Below are 19621 nucleotides of genomic sequence, written 5' to 3'. Positions count from 1 at the left end.
TGAACTTCTCTATATTTCGTACAACTTGAATTTTCTTTCATCTGTTTTGAGATTTGAAGCTAGTTGAGATTCTTCCAAGTTTATGTAAACTAATGTGGTTGGTTAAATTATACAAATTGCTTTTGGTGGTATGGTTGTGTCTCTGTCTCTCAAAGCAGCATGTGTTGTTTTCCTAAACTAGAGTAGCAAAAGGAAACATATCCATGATGGGTGTAACATGATTATGTTGTCTGATCATGTCTCAGAACCAGTTTGTTTATGCAGTATATTATGATATAATATTCCTTCTAACATATTAAATTCAATACCTTTCTGTATTAATTTTAGGATAGCTTGATGGGTGGTGGAAGGTAAGCCATATATAATTTAAACCCTTTTGAAAATGCAAGTTCGCAAAGAGCCTTGAACGCAAGGAAGTGAACATTATGTACAAAGATAGAATAAGAAAAATGAGCACTAATAGAAGTTCACAACAAGAATAAATGAACAGTTTGTCATTATGATGTATCATTTAATATGTAAGTATTTCTCCAAGTGTCTTAAAATAATATTTTAAAACACCCTTACAATCAGTTATCTGGATAATGGAGTGCATCTGTTACTTCCTACTGTAGGAAGGAATTATGAGACAAAAAGCTAACAAGTATGTACTTATAAGATAAATTGAACCTGAAGGAAACAGAGTTCATCAGTTACGACAGAATAATGAGGAACTTCACACATGGACCTTATAACTTGAGCATCAGCATTTAACAATCATGACAAGTACAAAGTGAGTCATGGTGCAGATGGAGGACATAAATGTTGCAACCAAGTGGCCACACATGACACATTAGAAATCAACTTAATCCTTCGAAACCAAAATGTTACATCTTCGTAGTCCCAAGTATATTGTAGTCTACTTAAAGCCCCAAGCTCTGAAGAATGGAATGCTTGACTTTAAAGGCATGCATACATTTGGAACAGTGTTTTGAAGATACCAATTTTCTGATTCTGGGAGATGAAGGTTCACTTGTTTCAGAGGCACCAAATTGTAGACCACTGTAAAGAAAAATAAAACAGGAGAATTTTCAGATGGTATGACAATCATATACTGTAGGCATAGACATAGCCATGAAATTAACACATAAATCATGTTTGAATCAGTGTTCATGCCCTCAATATTCGTTCAATTTCGAAACAGGCAACTCCCAAAGCATTCACCTACTGCAACTGTGCAAAACCAAAGGATTGAGTTTTATACGAAGTAGCAGTTGAGATTTTCTTTGTTACACATACCTTCAAACAATGAAAACTACAATAATGTGAGAATTAGATATAACTACGAAACTTTTAACATGTTAAATAACTAATCTACAGGAGTGTTATGATTTCAGTCTACCTACCATCACAGCAAGCCACAAGAAAGAGATGCCTTTATTTTTTAATATTTGCCTCTTTTATGTATTTTGTCCTATGATATAGGGGCTACGGGTTCAATAATTTGTTCTCATTGTTCATTGGTCTATATACTACAGTCCTATCATTGAGCTTTGTAAAAGATAGGCTGGACTACATGAAATTGAGTGCTACAGCCTACTGGTATGAAACTGTTGCCAAGTGTCTTAACATTATCTCCAATCCTGTTGATTAAGAGAACTCCTGTGGGTAACAAAAGCAATCATCACATCCAGGCTTGTTACAAACTTAGACAAAGTTTCCAGTCCATTACCTGGGCTGAAGGAGCTTGTCATGGAAAATGGAACATTTGTCAGAACTCTCACATAGGCTGGTCCTACTGACATCCAAAATATAGAACCTGAGCTGCACAGTGAGGTGGTCGAGTACTTGAGAACTTCCTTTTGGTCATAAAGATTGGTCATTGGGATCCTTCAAATCTGGCCTGAATGCACCAACTAGCCTATTGCACTAGCTTTTTTCCATCATACAGGGCACCATGCCGCACAACAAGGCGACCTGCACATGGTCTGCGGTTCTCCATATGTTTATTCTCCCTTTTTAAAGTAGAGGAAATTGTCCTTTGCCTCACCCGCTCATTGCAGAGAATCCAAACTCATAATCCATCAGTTTAGTTAATTGGTGTTGGACTATAGACTATAGAGATTCTGGTTGCTTGTGCCATTCTCCAACTCTGCTATATAGATGGCTTTAGGAAGACCCATACTGATTCAGAACTAATCATCTTTGGGAGAGGAGAGATACTAGCTACACATTCAGATTCAGAGCTAACATCCGCAGTCACCATTGCTTCATTGGAGGAGAGATCATTGGGTAGCAATGGCAGCCCGCCATGGTAGCAGCAGGAAGACAAAGGCAGAGCAGTGGCTATTCGGTGGAAGATGGAGGAGAACTGTGAAGGAGACAAAGCATCCTGTTGCCTCTGAAGCCAAGCCTCCAGCTCCAACATTTCCTACAGCCATTCAGAAGGATGGCGACATCTGCCTTGAGAAGTCCAGAGTTCATCTTCCTGGCCTGGGACAGAGGGAGATCATCGATATCGCGCCCGGGAGGAAGTCAATGCCGGAGGTGGAGATCAACATGAAGGAGGTCAGGGAGATCATCGATATCGCGCCCGGGAGGAAGTCGATGCCGGAGGTGGAGATCAACATGAAGGAGGTCGTCTCTGTGCTTGGTGTGAAGGTGATGGCTGCAGACATGTCGCCATTTATGCAGCTGCATGCTTTCCGGTGTGCTAAGCGGTCCCATGATAGCTTGGACAAGTTCAGCTCAAGGCAGCTGGCCCATGATGTGAAGAAGGTGAGCTTTTTTTTTTTTTCTTTCAATTTGTGATCTTTCGCTTGTTTGTTTACTTTTGTTTTGTATTCTGAAAGGGATTGCACTGATTCCGTTCATTGTATACGCTCCTTCCCTTTGTCTTTTGGACGGGTTCTTTGTGAAATCAAATTTTAGAAACTTATCATTTATGTTGTCAATTATGAGATGCACTTCTAGCATCTTCTGTATCATGCAATGCACATAGCCTTAATGCTGAAACACGTAGTAAAATCATTATCTGATATATTAGAACCTAAATAGTGTTGCTGCTTCACTTTTTAATACTTGTTTTTGAAGGAAAATGTAATCTGGCTTGGCTTCTAACATCTTGTCCTTGATATCCAACAGGAGTTTGATAAAGTTTATGGACCTACATGGCATTGCATCGTCGGCACAAGCTACGGCTCTTTCGTGACGCATGCGAGAGGCTGTTTCCTCTACTTCTCCATGGATAAGATCATCGTGATGCTGTTCAAGACCAAGATCAGGAAAGTGTTAGCATCATCTTGAGCTCCATAGGGACCAACCATGACATATCTCTTGTCTCAATGGTCAATACACTTCCATCATGAGAAAAAAAAGGGTAATTAATTAGTCTACTCTGAGAGTGAAGAAACAGGGGAAGAAAACCACCTCAAATAATTGTTTTGTCCGTGAGTTGCAAGTTGCAGCTGAACAAGTACTGTGGTTGGATGGTGCTGATGAATACTAAGCACCAATAGGAAAGCAGGTTGTATATGTAAATTAATTAATTACCACTTGGAAAGTGATGTGATGATGAACTGTTGTTTGGGTGTAGTAGTTGTTGTTCTCCTTGGGGACAGCTCTGACAGAGGCTATACAACAATCGCTGTCAGGATCACGTTGTGAGATTCCTGATTAGTAAAGATAATCACGGGCTAATACGGTTGATCAAATACCACCTCTCGCTGTGATGATGAGGTAGCTGGTTGACAATTGTGTCTAGCTCTTGTAGTAGTGGAGTAAACAATACCTGGATGGATGATGGATCTCGTCATCACCACCGCTCACTGTTTCCAGGTTCTAGTCCAAGCTCCATGGTTAGTCCAAGCTCTGGGTTTACAAGCCAAGAAGACTTGTTCTACCACGTGATGGCCATCAGCTCCTCTGGCTGTGCAACCATGGATGCATATGATGCCCGGATTGGTTGAGTGATAAGCTGTAAAAATATAAAGAAACCAATTAAAAATATTTATAGCTAAAATTCTATTTTACCCACCATTCCAAAATGATCATCAACACAGGTATACCAAGGCCCTATTTAGTTCACACCAAACTTCTCCCCAACTCCCAACTTTCCATCACATCATATCACATCCAAAACTTTCCTACATACATAAACTCCCAACTTTTTTTCCGAGTAAAATGCACCAGCGGTCCTTAAACTTGTCAGGAGGTTTCATTTAGGTCCACGAACTTGCAAAGCGCACATCGAGATCCCTAAACTTGGTTTATTGTATCATCCCGGTCCAAAACCGCGTTTGACCGTGGTCTTGCCTACGTGGCATGCCACGTGGATGATGACATGGAATTTTTTAATATTTTTTCTCCCTTCTTCTTTTTCCTCCCTTCCTTTTCTTTCTCTCCTCTCCAATGCCTCCGCCAGTCGACGCGGGAACGGGGGCGAAGAGGGGGGCGTCGGCGAGCTCGGCATGAGCGGGGCGGACACGAGCTCGGTGTGAGCGGCAGGGTGGCAGGGCGAGCTCGACTTGAGCAGCGACGACTGGGGGAGGAGGACGACGCCGCTGCGTGCGTGCGGGGGGAGGGTTGTCACCGGCCGTGGCCCGGGGGAGGTGTCGCCGACCGCGGCTGCGCGTGAGGAGGGAGGCGTCGGCGAGCAAGACGCGAGCGGGGCGGGCGCGAGCTCGACGGCGGCAGCGGGGCAGCAGGGCGAGCTCGAGCTCGGTAGCACGAGCTCCATGGCGTCAGCGGCCATATCGAGCTCCGTGTGGCGGAGGACGACGAGCTCGAGCTCTCTCCCCTCTCCATCGGCGAGCTCACCCCCAACTATCCCAAACTTCTAACTTTCTATCACATCATATCACATCCAAAATTTTCCTATATACATAAACTTTCAACTTTTTTTCCAAACCTCCAACTTTCCCCAAATTTCCAACTTTTTTCAATAACTAAACACAGCCCTACTCTTTGGCCGGCCCGGCAAAAAACTGAGCAGCAGCCGCCATGAACTCCCCACCCTCATTTCTCATTACTGCAAGAGAAATTTTTTATTTTTTAGACCTTTTAATTTTTAGATTTTAAAAATAGTCCTTTTCAAAAATAATTTTTTTTTGGCCACGCCAGTCGAATGGGCCAACGTCGACCGTTGATAGGAATTCCTTCAACCCTATCTCAAAACCAACCTTGTCCTTGTCGTCAAATGTCTCCTGATAAAGCTATTAAAAGCTAATTTGTTAGTCTGCTGTACTAGTAGCAGTGACAATCATTCGAAGTACTGATTTTGTATATCTATGGCGTGCCACACAAATACTGCGGACAAAATTTTTTGTCATCGGATTCTTTTAGGCTCGTGCTGATTTTAACGAGAGATTGGGAATTTAAAGAGATGGGATTGCTAACTTCTTTGTTTGATATTTGTTTGGGAGAGCACAGAAAACGTGGTGGTTTATTAATGTATAATTAATTAATTAATTAATAGCTAAAAATAACTTGAAAAATGAATTAATATATTTTTAAAACAACTTTCGTATAGAAATTTTTTGCAAAAAAACATACCATTTAGTAGATCAAAAAGTGTGTACGCGAAAAGCGAGTGGAAGAACTCAGAGTTTTGGTCGGATGGGGATCAAAAATTAAGGGATGAACTATTGCTTTCAATACAGTTAAGGGGTAAAAGTTGAGGAATTTCCTCTTTGCATTGTCTAATCAAATATCAACCTGTCGATGATATGGGCCTGGGGGTCTCAAGACTAGAGGGAGGAGGCTGCCCTCCAATACCACGTGGCCCTCCCCTGAGGGGAGTCAAGTCCGAGGTGGGGCGGCGGCCACTCCTTCCCAGACACTAGATGGAGGAGGCTGCCCCCCAATACCACGTGGCCCTTCCCCGAAGGGAGTCAGGCCCGAGATGGGGCGGAGGCCACTCCCTCATGTGACTAGGGGTCGGGCTCCCCCGACCCCCTTAGCGGGTCACCACATGCGGTGGGTTAGGTGGCCACCTTCGAGCGCTCACCTACCCGCATTAATGGCGACTTGAGCAGGCGCGCCACGCCGCATTTTATATGGCGTGTACCGCGCGCTAAATTGGTCTGTGACTGGTCAAATGACCGACGGGACTCGGGGTGTCAGGCGTACTACTGCATGGGTCAGGGGGCGTGCACCTTGTCTTGTCCCATCGGTCATGATGACGAGAGGTCTTAACCTCTCATCCCGGCCAGAGTTGGTCCATCCGCCCTGGTCAATTGGGGATTCCGTTTTCCGGTGCAAACAGGGACCCAGAAGTCTCCACCCATTAATAGCAGCTGACATGGGAGCCTCTCGTGTCAGGCAGCAAGATTTGACAGGCCCTATCATCAAGATGACGTGCGCTTGCTTCCCAAGTCAAGAGACAAGACAGACACTTAATGCAAAACACTTCTCCACCGGAGCTAGGTTTTTGGGCCCATGTGGTAACCCCTTAAGGTATAAAAGAAGGTTCAGACCTAGTAAAAAGGGGGATGGATCCGGGACGATCCATTTGACGCTCTAGAGCAGTCTCTAGCCCCGGAAGATCAACACCATATTTTACTCCAACAAGGAGATCTTGTAATCCTTCACTCAAGGAGCATAGAACAGGAGTAGGGTATTACGCTTCTTAGCGGCCCGAACCTGTATAAACCCTTTTGGTCTCATCGTCTTTGAGGGGCTCGACCCCCTCAAGATCACACTGCTTTGCTCACCGAATCCTTGAATCTCACCCGCTGCCCCCGATCGAACTCACAAAGGCCTCACGGCCTCCCGCTATAGAAGGTCACTCCTCGACACAACCCTTTATATTAATATAAAATCTTATCACAATATAAACTCCCACAGCTTCTACCAAACAATGGATTGATAAAAAGAAAATCATGATATCCTCACTACTAATTCCCTACCTAAACTCCTTATGCTCTCTCCTAAAATTTCCAAAACATGCTATGGTATTAAAAACAAGAGTTTGAACGGGAACCATTGGCAGGTGTGGTGAAGTTACATGAGTATACTCATAGAATTTAAATCTTGGTACCCACAAATAAGTTGCACACCAGACCGAGATGGCACATGCGGAATTGGCATGATCCTTTGAGATTGTTATGGATCCTCGATTTTTTCAGCATGTCGTTCCATCGATTTATAAAGTGGTGTTTTGAAGGCGGAACTTATGGCTTGTGTTGAGGGAATCTATCATGCCATGCAATGGGCGATGGACGATGCTTACTATAGTTGTGGAAACATATTGTAGTGGGATGATCAATATGCGTTTTTCTAAGTTGTTAGACCGACCAATGCCTTTTTTTTAAAAGAGGTTGAGTTCCTTATGGTTGGAAATAAAAAATTTGTATTAAAAAGGTTCAAGCTAGCAAATTATGTTAGTTGTGAAGCAAGCTCAAAGTTTTTGTGGGTAACTCTTGTAAACTCATCTCACATGTTGTGAGGGAGGATTTATCTTCCGATTAATAAATTTCCCGTTTCAAAAAAAAATTATGGTATAAGTTGCAAAAAATCTCATAACCCCAGGTATTATGACACAAAATTTCGCAAAACAACAACTATTTATCATTTGAGTTTGATCTGCCAAACTCACAATCATATCTCAAATTTATGAGTTATTTATCCATCATATAAATGTTACATCTATGTAAGATTTTAATAGAGCATGTCAATTTGGTTAACGGCATAACTGCTAAGCTTTAAGACTATAATACATATGATTATGTGCCACATCAAAATCTAAGTGGTTTTGTGTATGTTGAATCATAATAGACTATGTTTTATAAAATTTACTCTCAATATAAATTTAGTAAATCGCACTTCTGAATATATAAATGCGGTGGGTATGTCTTGTGTAATCGGATAAAAAAATTTCCTAATCTGTTTGGCATAGCTCTAGCTTCAGCTCCTCTCAGCCAAACAGTTTCAGCTCCACCAAAAATGGAAGCGGAGCTGAGTGAAGCTCTATCACAAAATAAACTAGAGTTATGAAGCTGGATTTAGACAGCTTCACAACTTCACTCCAGACCTAACTCCTAAAGCTAAATCTAGCAGTTGGCTAAATCTAGCAGTTGAAACTGTACCAAACAGGCCATGACGGCACCGTAATAAACCCAACGTCCTAGCTGGAACAAATTTCTTATTTGTCAATAGAAAAGTTGAGGTCGCGACTCGCGAGTATATGAGGTGGAAGGATAGGTTTATTTATCATTAATCCTTTTAATTTCACTTAAGTCAAAAAGAAAAAAATCTATACTCCGTAGTGCTTAGCTCAGCAAGACGACGAATTTAGAAAGCAGAGACTCCTGCGCCGCTACAGCAAAGCAAAGCATCTCGCGCCCTAGCCAAGCCAGCCATGGCGCCGTCGTCGAGGAAAGAGAGGGCGGCGGAGGCGAGGGCGAGCACCTCCAAGCCGTCTCCTGCGCCGGCCCCGGCGCCGGCGGTCCAGGTGCAGCGGCGGCCGGTGGGCGGGGGCCGGTGGACGAGCCGCCGGATATCGTTCTACGCCTCCCGCGCCTTCTTCCTCCTCATCATCCTCCAGATCCCGCTCTTCAGGTCGCCCCCTTCTCCCCTCCCCCAATCCCCTCTGATTTACCTCTGTTTCCGTGTCGATCGTGCGCTGAATCTTAGCTAAGTCAAGAACGCCTGATTAATCTCGTGGACGCTGGTGCTGCTTGGCGACTTGGGGCGTGATTACCAGATCAAGAACGGCTGGGACGCAGCACACATTCGTGTAGGGGATGCATGGTACGGGCCTTAGATAGGCATAATTGTGGTAGAATTCCATCGAATTCCTCGATTCCATGCAAAGCCTACTGCCCTAAATGTTGTGCTGATGGGGAAAGGTAGGCGGTGTACTCACATCTCGTCAGTTACCCTTGTTGGACAAGAAGCTGTTAAAGCCTCCATAGTTTCAAGCGGTTAAAAGCAGCCATAGTTTCTCGATGTGCAGGGTTTCAGTCCTCGGGCCGAAAAGCATGATTCAGGTTGCAAAATTTGGTAGAAGGCGAGTTCAAATTAGGCAAAATTTGCTACAGGACACTCAAAAAATGTGTAATTGGCTGAGAGACACCGCAAAAACGTGACACGGCTAATGGACACTACAAAAATTGTGTAATTAGCTATAGGACACCAGAGACAATATTTTATAATTTTTAGGTCAAAAGAGGTGAGAAATTTTTCGAAATGGCGAGATTGCCCTTGGCGCCATCTTCCTCCACCTGAAATCACAAAATTAGCTGGGAGCAGCCGCCGTGCAAGGTTGTCGATGGCGAGGCAGGAGGCGGCCGCGGCGGCATGGAGCGCGTAGAGGAGGCAGCTGCGCGCGAGGCCGGCGATGGCGGCGGCCGTGCGCGAGGCCTGCGATGGCGAGGCAGGAGGCGGCCGCGCGCGAGGCTGGCGACGGCGGCGGCCGCGCGTGAGGCCTGCGATGGCGGCGGCCGCGGCGGCGCGGAGCGTGGGCAGGAGGCGGCTGTGCGCGAGGCCTGCGACGACGATGGTGGCCGCACGCGAGGCCTGCGACGGCGGCAGCCGCGACGGCGCGGAGCGCGCCGAAGAGGCGGCTGCGCGCGAGGCCCGCGACGGCCGCGGCCGCAGCGGCGCGGAGCGCGTGGCAGGAGGCGTCCGCGCGCGACGGCGGCGGCCGTGGCGGCGCGGAGCACGAGCAGGAGGTGGCCGCATGCGAGGCCGGCGACTTGAACGGTTGCTGGCACCCTTGCTGTAGAAGAGCTTACGCACGGGCACGGTGGCCATGTCCATCTCGGTGACCACGGCCTTCTTCGTCGCTGGCTTCTTCACGACGCTCTGCTGCTTGCCTGCTTCTGTTGCGCAACAGCAGTTGTTGACCAGCCGCCGACGCCGACGCCGACGAGGTCGCGCAGGCGCCAGCGCCGCGATGATGAGGACGACGACTCCGCCGGCGGAGGCACTCTTGGGAACCTGTCGTGGATGGGCGAGCCATGGGAGGAAGATGGCGCCAGGGGCAATTTTGCCATTTCGAAAAATTTCTCACCGCTTTTGACCCATAAATTATAAAATATTGTCTCCGGTGTCCTATAGCTAATTACACAATTTTTGTAGTGTCCATCAGCCGTGTCACGTTTTTACGGTGTCTCTCAGCCAATTACACATTTTTTGAGTGTCCTGTAGCAATATTTTTTTTTTTTTTTTTTTTTGCGGGGAATCCTGTAGCAAATTTTGCCTTCAAATTAATCTAGTTTTGTACTGACGTGGGAAATTGTGTCTATATTCTGATAGAACTCGGTAAGAGTCAGGTTGTGACTTGATGAGACCATATCTTGGTTCCCCTTAAACCCTGGATTGGCTTGTTCTTTTTTGTCCTGAATCGAATAGTTTCTTGCTACGGTTTCTGTCATAAATTTACCAATATGAGCAAACCATGTAGCGCTCTCAACTATGGTTGCCTCAAAATGGATCCTGTATGCATATCACTACTTGCCAGTAGGTTTGATTTTAGTGCATAGGTGTGTATGGTAGTAACAGATTAATGTGGTAGTTCAACTTCTTCCCTGCTATTGCTAGATTGATGGGCTACTTTTTTGTTGCCATTCCTGACTGCTCAATGTGGTTCAGTTTTGGACTGGATCTACGTAGAGGGAATTCTCTCCTATCTTTTCATATATTACATTGTTTCATAAGAGTCCTATAATTTCATATCAAGATTTTCCCATACCTGTACACGTGCTAGTGCTTTTATCTTGACTCGCCTTTTCCTCCTGAGCATGGATTCTAGGAAATTGTATGTTACTTTGCTTCTGTAACCATGCTTGCTTATTTTACCAAATTACATTTTAGTTTATTGCTTAAGGTTGTCATGATTGATAAGGTCGATTTTGGAAACTAAAGTACTTGGAAGTACTTTTCTGAGTAGGACGATAAATATACTAAGTAGATTCTGCTTACCTTCTTCTGCCATTTCAGGGTCCCTTGTAGAGCAGGCACATGCACAACGCCCATTCAAGTTACATCTTCGCAGTTGGTCTCAAATGAGATATTCCCACCATCTGTTGTGAAAGCCCTTCTCTTCCCTGGGGCTATAGCAAGCAACCTTACTAAGAGCATGACATTTCCTAGGTGGAATGACCTGTTTGATATTTACAATTTGACAGAAGCCAAGACCGCTTCAGCAGTAATTGATCTCCAGCGTCTAGAGGTACTCTTTTTTTTTTTTTTAATAACTGGCCAACTTTCTTAAGCAGATAATTGTGACAATTGTTACACTTTACTCTCTTTCTCACTTCTCAACCAGATTCTTGCTGGAAGCTACTTCTGTGCTGCTGGAGCACTTGTTGGTGTCATAAACCCTGGGAGGATGACCTTGTTTGGTACCCTTTTGGTTATCTGGGGTCTAGTGAAAGAAGCGCTCTTTGGGAAACCGGTGAACAGTGATCCAACACAATCAGTTCATGTCTATCCGACCATTTTAATTGCACTGATTTGTGCATTCTTGTCAATAACTTACAATGTAAAGAAGACAGTAAGAAATAGTCAGTCTGTTTCAATCACTAAGCCTCTGCAAAGTTCTGCCAAGTCGAAACTGAAGTAGACACTTCATTGTCTATTTGCCCCTTCATCCTTGTAGTTCATTTCCACAAATTTATTGTTGAAGACTGGCCCAAAGGATAACACTACTGTGGTTCTTGTGTACCACTTTGAATACTGTAACCTTCAGTTTTCACCTTTGTATCAAAGACTTATATCTATAACTTTTATTGCAAGCATATTCACTTTAATTTCCCTCGTATTTATTTATGTATATGCTGTTTACACTGTTAAGACTACTGGCATCATGTCACCCTTCCTCTTGAAGGATGATATTTTATCTTTTTGTAAATTCCATCTATTACTTGCTATAACCTATAGCTCTGAAGTTCTCAGATACATGGGAAGTTTTCCCACAGTATAACTTGTTCAATATTCATTTTCTTTGTCAGTACAATCTTGGTTTAATCCTCTGATAAATCAAGAATTTATGATTACCATTTTAGTTTAACTATTTAAGTTTCCCAGTAACTTTGTTTTCACCTATATTCTCACACTGGCCCAATGGACGATGTGCCCTTCTATTTTATTCTGCATTTGGAATTCTACACAAGAAGTACTTTCTGAACTGTTAGCTGATGAATCGAACAAAATGGAGTTGAAGAGGACAGGACACATGTATCTGTCAGAATTTGCTCTATCATGAAGTGATACATCATTAGCTGCAGTACTGCTGTCCTAGCATTTGTATACTTGTATTGTGTAAAGAAGGGCAAGAATCAAGGCTGCATGTGCAAGTGGCTCGTCTCCTATCTCTTGCTCTCTGTTGATGTCTGGTTGATGATGAGATCAGAGGAAAGGAGACAGGCTGAGCCCCACCCAAACCCCATGTGAGCATTGTCCTTTTAACCTGTCTGTATTTTTGTACACTCTGCTGCTTGCCCTTCTGGTGAAACCAGACCTGAACTCTTTTTTATCTACCCGACTGCAGCCTGAAGCTGATTAACAAGCCTGAAGAAGCAAACAATGCCACGGAGCTACTGGATTTGTCATGTAGAAGGGGCTGAAGAGATAAGCTGATTCGGTCGAAACGAAATGTTAGGTGGTTTCTCAAGTCAGCTATCATAGTCTTCTACAATGCTCTTCTTGTCAGATTTCTCTCTTGGCAAGAGATAAAAACAGGCATAGGCTCCTCTTCAATAATTGAGATCCCTTCTCTCTATGTTACTTCCTCCTGCTGTCATAATGATTGCTATGGTTAGCCTGTCAAGGTTATACATGAGCCTATTTGGTTCTTGTTTTTACTAGTATAAGTGGTTGCTTAAGATCTAAAACTATCCTTCCACCTAGACTACATTAGCCTCTGCTAGCCTAATTTGTCAAGAAGCCCTGCTTTTGCAGTTCACATTCTTCCCAAGCCTTCCTACAGACTGCTGTTCAGACTTCAGTTCCATGGTTCAGATGTCTATACAGAGGTCAGTTGTTCTTCTGTTACTTCTTGAAATTAATTTTAGCATTTACTGGTGTTTAGTGTATTCAGACTTCGAGAGCTATGGCAAAATGACTCAAAAATGTTTGCAGGGCTGCAACCATTTCACCTCCTTGTTCCTTATCCTTGCCATTTGATTGTGTGAGTGGTACAAGTAGAAGATTTGCCTCATGTAGATCCCAGTATTCATGCTTTGCCTATAGTGAAAGACTATCTCCAAATGTTTTGAAGACCAACAGTGTCGTCGATCCCTCTGAACCGAAGATTTTGGATGCGAGTTCTTCTGCTTCAAGAACTGGACAATATAGTGCAACTACTCATCTATCAGGTACAATTGGAGTAATGGGAATATCTGCCTCTTCCTCTCTCAGATTCTTACAGAAGCTTGTGCATTGGAGTACTCGTGATGGAGAAGAGGCACCTCCCTTTCTTGTGTGTAATGATCCACTTCTTAAGAAGGAGCTCATGTCATCTCAAAATTCACAGCGCCCTTCCGACTGTAACACTGCTCTTGGGAAGTTAAGGCTGAGGAGGCTCCTCTTGGAGAAATCTGGAGTATGCTGCATTGCCATGCCATGTAATACCTTACATGCCTACCATGATGAAATTTCACAAGGATGCTCTGTACCTTCCCTCCATATTGGTGATTGTGTTGTAAAGGAACTCAAATCGGCAAACTTAAAACCTGTTGAATATGGAAGTAATGTTTGTGTCGGAATTCTATGTACAGACAATACATTGAATGCAAAGTGTTATCTAAATAAGCTGGAGAGCCAGGTAAGACATCTTTTATTTGGTCATCAATCATCGTTTTTGCAACAACATATTTATCTCTTTTTCTTAAACAAACTACTATATATTTAATTTAAATTTAATGTTTACAAATAAGTAGCTTTATTGCAAATGAAATAGTAAGATGTAGACAGAATGCTTGTTTCCTACCTTGCTCAGTTTGCAAAATTTTAGCAATCAATATTTCAGGCCTTCATTTGGAAACATCTATATGACAACCAAAGCACTTCATATATGTTCCACCTGTTAGGCAACTCATGTCCTATATCAGTAACGAATGATCAGATTTTCTTTTCCCAGTTTGCTTTGCACTGGTATACTTTCTTTTACATGACAGGCCAGTTTACAAAAAGATTGACAACTACAGATCTTATGCCGATTGTAGTCTGCCCATTCCCGATTTGCCAATCCCATGATAACTTGTCCATTTCCAATTTGTCATATTATTGATATCCCTTTAGACATTCTAGTTGACATTTTCCTTCAATACTGTACACCCATCCCATCCAATTGGCAGCATATGGTTATGTTGTTTTGTTCTTAAATTCCATTTTCACAGGGTTTTGAGGTGCTGCTTCCAGATAAAGCTTCATTGGAGCACACGGTATTACCAGCCATCGGCGCTTTTAGGAGAGGGGACATGGAAGGTGCAAGAAATCTGTTGCGAATATCACTACAGGTTATGTTCGTGAGGGCTGTCAATACAATAATCCTTGCATCTGATGACTTTGTTGGTATATTACCTGATGATGACCCACTGCTCAAGAAATGCATAGACCCAATGGATGCTTTGGTTAGAGAGACCATCATGTGTGCAAGAACAGATAGCCTGAGACCATGATATCCTTCAAAGTGATGCTGGTTCCTTGTACAGTTTGCAAGTAGTAGATGTTTTCATTTTTTATCTCCAGCGAGCACACATGTAAATTTTAGGATCAGAGAAGAATTCACTATTCATCACAAGTCAATATCATTAATAGTACAGTGTATTATGCAGTGTGATCTGGGTATGCATTATGCCTTGCTGCTAAGTCAAGAAAGATGCCGAGTCCATCTGCGAGTTCAGATTTTGTCAGATGTGTTTGTGGCCTGGCCACACCAGGGAAAACTTCAAACAAGAATCTAGAAATCAAATAGATGATGTGGATGTTTCTGTGGATCAGCCTGTAGATAGAACAAATGAAGACATCGTCGAATCTTAACTGCGCAGAAGGAGCACCTTTCTTTTTCAGATAAGTAGCAACTGCCTTGACATCTGAGATCACAGTTATTCAGTAACATCTCCCTCTTGTCAAAAATATATCCCCATCAGAAAGAATGCAGCCTCATGCTCTTCCAAACACTTCTACAAGGCGTGTTCAGACTTCAGAGCCTGTATGGTAACACAGTTATCAGAAAGTTATCAGTGTGTTTTTTTTTTCAGAAGTTGTAACAGAGATGATGCTTCCATTTTGACTTGGGAAAGCCAATCTGAGTGGGCCTGTTCACTGGTATTCCAAGAGAATCTGGTGATTGGTGTGGAGGAGGAGGGGGAGGGGCTTGAATGTTCTGTGCACAGGTGGGATTGCAAAAGGTGTGCACAATGAGTGAGCAATGATTCAGGCTGTCTGCAGGGGCCTTCACCAAACAAGTGGCTACCCTTTCTCCCATGCAGGAACCAGGGACAAAAAGAAAGGAAGCACAGGGGACAATGCAACACCAATTGGGCCTTCCTCTCTCTGTTCTTCAGGGTAAGCAAAGGCACCAATGCTTAACCCATGATTGATCATATCAGACCCTGTGCTGGACAAATAAACAACTCCAGCATCATGCTATTGTGCTGTGATATATTTGTATACATATTCAGATATGGCTTTGTTTTTTAAGTTCTTCGGTCGTCGCGGTCGGGATATTTATTCCATTATCATAAGAAATAATAACAATACTACATACATATTCAGATGTTCTGATGCTTCATGACCGATCACACACTTTTCTTTTCTCCTCTTCACAAAAGGGGAAGAGGAGATCAGGAGAAAGAATAGTGCTATCTTCCATTCAGTCTGAAATGATTTGAGGAAGCATCTGAAGATAGTGTAATGCTAGAGCTACAGAAAGCCTTTGCAATGTGTTTGTGTGTGTGTGTGGAACGTGGATTGCCTGTGTGCGGCTGCTCTGCTGCCATTTTGAGTGTTGAGGTTTTGTTGCTTGATGAATTGATGATGATGATGATGATGCCCAAAGTGGTAATAATGCTCTGCATCTCGATCACCTTGCTTTTACAAGTAAAGCAGCGCCATGATTGTTCCCTGGAATCTTATCCAACTATACCTCCACACACACACAATTCTTCTTGTTCATCTCTCCCTCTATAAATTTGTGAATTCCAATTGAAAGCAAAGCTATGCTTCTAGTATCAATCAGTAGAGAGAGAGAGAGAGAGAGAGATGAACAAGAGGTGGTCACATCGATCGAGCAGCAATCTGATTGAGAAAACATTCGCTTGTGGCTGCGATAATTCGCTGTCGCCTCTTTGTTCCCTGTACATGATAAATATAATAAATATATAATAATGGCGAAGCACTAATTCGGCTTTGCATATGCGATGAACAATTAGCAGGCAAGGGAGAAGGCATCTGTTTATGGATAGATTTCTGCCAAATTTGTACGCCACCGGGATTGCAGTTACAGTCAAACGATTAGGAATAATCCATGTCATGCTCCATCCACATACTACATTTGTTCATCAAGCATTCTAATTCTTCTTTCTCGCAAAGTAGACTTAGAGTTAAGTGTAACTAAGAGAGTGAAAGACGGGGCAAATCACAGGCCAACTCGCATTTTTGCTTTCTTAATTATCTGCCTTTTATTGGGAAAAAAAAGAGGAAGACTGATCAGTCATCAGCCACAATTTTGTGCCGTTTTTGTGTTTTTTAGTGCCGTTACCGCTCTTACAAATGAAAAAAAACCCTCAGGTTATCGAGGGTTATTCTAAAAAAAAATAGAAAAAAGAAAACCCTGAAGGGCATGACCGGTGGCCGATCAATCTTGTCCGTCGATCTTCGATCTCGTAAATTTTATTTCCCTCTCATTTCTTCTCAGTGCAAGGCATATATCATATATGTCAGATCAATCAACCTGAAAAGAGTAGAGAAAGAAGAGAAGAGAAAACTGAATTAGATGAGATCATATATTTAGCAGCAGTTTGTCACTGTCAAATTGCAAATGTGCCATCATGTGGGTAGCTTACCGTAGTATCTGGGGAAATTGCACCGGAAGCACTCGGTTCTGTTAGCGTAGTTCTGCACGTTGCATTCCATTCTGCAAAATCACCAAAACATGTAAATATGCATCAGCACTAACATTCCATATATATATATATATATATATATATATATATATATATATATATATATATATATATATATATATATATATATATATATATATATACACTTCTTCAGAACAGATGATAACATTCACATTCAGAACTATTATCAATGCTGGTCGATCAGTTTTTTTTTTAAACAAAGCTTGAGGTGTCGTAATTAAAACAAGGAATGCAGAACTGACACGTCAAGAGGTAATATTCCAGTTGGCATGCAGCTCCGGATTCTGTTGGGCATAGAATCTTTGGACTAGACACATGCATGCTTTAGTTTAGCGTTTCCTTTTTAAACACATATAACTAATACTATTAATGTTAAAAAAAAAACTAATACTATTTTCACAGAGACATGCTCGATCGTGGCAAAAGAACAATTTGCACACTTATGCATGCATCTCCGTGCAATCTAATTAAATTAATCAGCTAATGTGATTAGCCAGAGGCAGAGCATGCTGCATTCCCAAGCAGCCACCTCCGCCTCTTAAAATAAAAAAGAAATATAAGACGTATTTTGTTTCGTTAGGACAAGACTTAGACTTGAACGAGCTAGGAACAACTAATGAAGTATGAAATTACCTGGGGCAGATCCAGTCGCCGTTCTTCCAGCCAGCCTGGGAGGCGACGGAGAAGCCCCAGCCCTGGGCGACGGCGGCGGCGGAGTCGTTCTTGGCGGCGCCGCACTTGAAGCAGCTGCCGCGGCTGGCGTAGTTGTTGACGGCGCAGCAGCGGCAGCACCAGTCGCCGGGCTTCACCTCCCACCCGCCGCCCATGGCGGCGTAGTCCGTCCGCTCCACCCCGAGCTTCGCCTCCCCGCACCGCTGGCACGCCTCCCTCTTGCAGAAGTTCACGTACTGGCACGACCTGCAGCTCCAGTCCCCCGGCTTCCTCATCGCCATCGCCGCCGCCTTCGCCTCCATCTCTATCTACCTATCTATCTATCTATCTATCTATCTATCTATCTATCGAGCAAATAGAATGTACAAGAAGAAGAAGAAGAAGAAGAAGAAGATGATGATGATGATGATGGTCGTTATCGAGCAAAGAGCAGAGCAGAGCGAGCTGAGCTAGCTGGAGCAGACTGGAATGCTGCTCAGCAGCTAGCTAGCAAGCTTGCTTGCTTGAGCTTGAGCTCTGATGAATGGATGGATGGATGGAGGCTTGGGTTTGGAAGGGCAGGTGGCGCGGGCTTTTATATAGGGTTTGGTGATGCACTGGAGCTTAGGTGATGAGCTAGGCCAGTTGAGTTGGGGCCCAAGTAAAGCCGCGCACCGGGGGAAGAAGCATCCATTCGTCCATCTCTGCTAGCTGCATGTTATGTTGTTGTTGCTGTTGTTGTTGGTAGTAATATTGTGCGTGCATGCATGCATGTCTTGTCTAGCTGCCTGCTGGCTATAGGCTACATATGCTCCCTTTTGGGCTGAGCTAGCTAGCTCTCCCATAACTGGGGAATCTCCAGGATTGATGGGACTTGTGAATTCTCTGCCAATTAACAAGTGTGAATAAATGAATTATTGAAAATGAATAGGAGCCTACAAGGTCAGGCCTTTGCCTTTCCAGCTTTGATTATCTTTGGTTATGTGCATGCATGCATGGCTGTGTTTATATATTCATGTGAGGGATAGAATTTGTGGTTGTTGACATGGAGTAAATTTAGTAAAACGGCGCAAACTTTCACAAAACTATAAATAAATTAATTAAGTTATACTTCCTCTGTTTCAAAATGTAAGATGCGGTTGTTTTTGGAGTCAAACTTAAAAAAACTGACTTACAGCAAAAACTAAAACATCTTAAATTTTAGAAAAGGGGATAGCAATGTTGAAAACTATATATTTAGCCATAAATTTAGCAAAACTCTTGAGATCCATGGAAATAATGGTGGATAAAATCTCTAATTAAGACCTTAGTATTTGATCATAAATGTTCGCTTTAGGTATATAGTTTGGAGTACACATTTCACTTTGAACTAAAAATATATTGACAAATGTTACACACAACTAATGGATCGATCAAGTCGTGCCCATGTTTTTACTTAACACCAGGTTTTCTACTTTATTGATTGGACCAGAGTTCATGAATAAACCCCACCACGATGGCTTCAGCGCAAGTACGGGCAAGGTGTAGGTGACTTGTAGCATTGCTCCACCCCTGCTAGGTCATGAGATCAATCAATCAATGTTCTAACCTATTCCATCCTCTCTTTTGCTCTAGCTACCACCATGAAAAAAACGAGTAGGAATTATGCGCGATTAATGATGGCTAGAGCAGGAAGTTGGGATGGGGGAGGGGTTGGGAAAAATAGACATGCATGGACACATGAATGAATAGTCTAGGCATCTTGCCCATCAGCTATGGTGATGGTGCTTTGTCTGAATTTAGGAACTGAATAATGGTTCCAATTCCTTTCAAAAGTGGAGGGTTGCTTGATCAAATACTATCTAAGTACTTCCTCCGCGTCCTAAAATATAGCTACTTGTAGTGTTTAAATTTTA

The 19621-nt window shown here is 43.1% G+C and overlaps 4 protein-coding genes across 4 annotated transcripts; 3 read left to right on the top strand and 1 right to left on the bottom strand.

Moving 5' to 3' along the window:
• The first annotated feature begins 56 nt into the window (after positions 1-56).
• Positions 57-4105, top strand: LOC127760498 (uncharacterized). The gene is made up of 2 exons (XM_052284767.1): positions 57-2757; positions 3124-4105. Exons 1-2 carry the CDS (start codon positions 2278-2280, stop codon positions 3283-3285), a joined length of 642 nt encoding a protein of 213 aa, XP_052140727.1. The 5' UTR covers positions 57-2277; the 3' UTR covers positions 3286-4105.
• Positions 4106-8265: 4160 nt separating this feature from the next.
• LOC127783800 (uncharacterized) lies at positions 8266-11735 on the top strand. The gene is made up of 3 exons (XM_052310963.1): positions 8266-8538; positions 10924-11155; positions 11252-11735. Exons 1-3 carry the CDS (start codon positions 8339-8341, stop codon positions 11546-11548), a joined length of 729 nt encoding a protein of 242 aa, XP_052166923.1. The 5' UTR covers positions 8266-8338; the 3' UTR covers positions 11549-11735.
• A 103-nt stretch (positions 11736-11838) lies between these two features.
• LOC127783790 (uncharacterized) lies at positions 11839-15698 on the top strand. The gene is made up of 4 exons (XM_052310955.1): positions 11839-12374; positions 12476-12959; positions 13066-13750; positions 14325-15698. Exons 2-4 carry the CDS (start codon positions 12937-12939, stop codon positions 14604-14606), a joined length of 990 nt encoding a protein of 329 aa, XP_052166915.1. The 5' UTR covers positions 11839-12374; positions 12476-12936; the 3' UTR covers positions 14607-15698.
• Positions 15699-16707: 1009 nt separating this feature from the next.
• LOC127758373 (uncharacterized) lies at positions 16708-18283 on the bottom strand. Its single transcript, XM_052283913.1, has 3 exons — positions 17709-18283; positions 16995-17065; positions 16708-16882 (listed from the first exon to the last, which is right to left on the bottom strand). The coding sequence occupies exons 1-3, from the start codon at positions 18047-18049 to the stop codon at positions 16878-16880; spliced, it is 417 nt and encodes a 138-aa protein (XP_052139873.1). The 5' UTR covers positions 18050-18283; the 3' UTR covers positions 16708-16877.
• Positions 18284-19621: the final 1338 nt, after the last annotated feature.

This window comes from Oryza glaberrima, chromosome 1, assembly GCF_000147395.1.
Source record: "Oryza glaberrima chromosome 1, OglaRS2, whole genome shotgun sequence".
In the NCBI taxonomy this organism is placed as follows: Eukaryota; Viridiplantae; Streptophyta; class Magnoliopsida; order Poales; family Poaceae; genus Oryza; species Oryza glaberrima.
Note: the sequence above shows the minus strand (reverse complement) of the source record. Positions and strands in the feature narration are given on the sequence as shown.

Bases quoted from the DNA above. Each gene is read 5' to 3' on its own strand.
- LOC127783790 (XM_052310955.1), top strand. From the start codon at position 12,937: ATGGTTCAGATGTCTATACAGAG. The intron at 12,960-13,065 runs GTCAGTTGTTCT...AAATGTTTGCAG, and splicing joins GTTCAGATGTCTATACAGAG to GGCTGCAACCATTTCACCTC. The intron at 13,751-14,324 runs GTAAGACATCTT...CCATTTTCACAG, and splicing joins TAAATAAGCTGGAGAGCCAG to GGTTTTGAGGTGCTGCTTCC.
- LOC127758373 (XM_052283913.1), bottom strand. From the start codon at position 18,049: ATGGAGGCGAAGGCGGCGGCGATGGCGATGAGGAAGCCGGGGGACTGG. The intron at 17,066-17,708 runs GTAATTTCATAC...GTGATTTTGCAG, and splicing joins GGCGACTGGATCTGCCCCAG to AATGGAATGCAACGTGCAGA.
- LOC127783800 (XM_052310963.1), top strand. From the start codon at position 8,339: ATGGCGCCGTCGTCGAGGAAAGAGAGGGCGGCGGAGGCGAGGGCGAGC. The intron at 8,539-10,923 runs GTCGCCCCCTTC...CTGCCATTTCAG, and splicing joins CTCCAGATCCCGCTCTTCAG to GGTCCCTTGTAGAGCAGGCA. The intron at 11,156-11,251 runs GTACTCTTTTTT...CTTCTCAACCAG, and splicing joins TTGATCTCCAGCGTCTAGAG to ATTCTTGCTGGAAGCTACTT.
- LOC127760498 (XM_052284767.1), top strand. From the start codon at position 2,278: ATGGCAGCCCGCCATGGTAGCAGCAGGAAGACAAAGGCAGAGCAGTGG. The intron at 2,758-3,123 runs GTGAGCTTTTTT...GATATCCAACAG, and splicing joins TGGCCCATGATGTGAAGAAG to GAGTTTGATAAAGTTTATGG.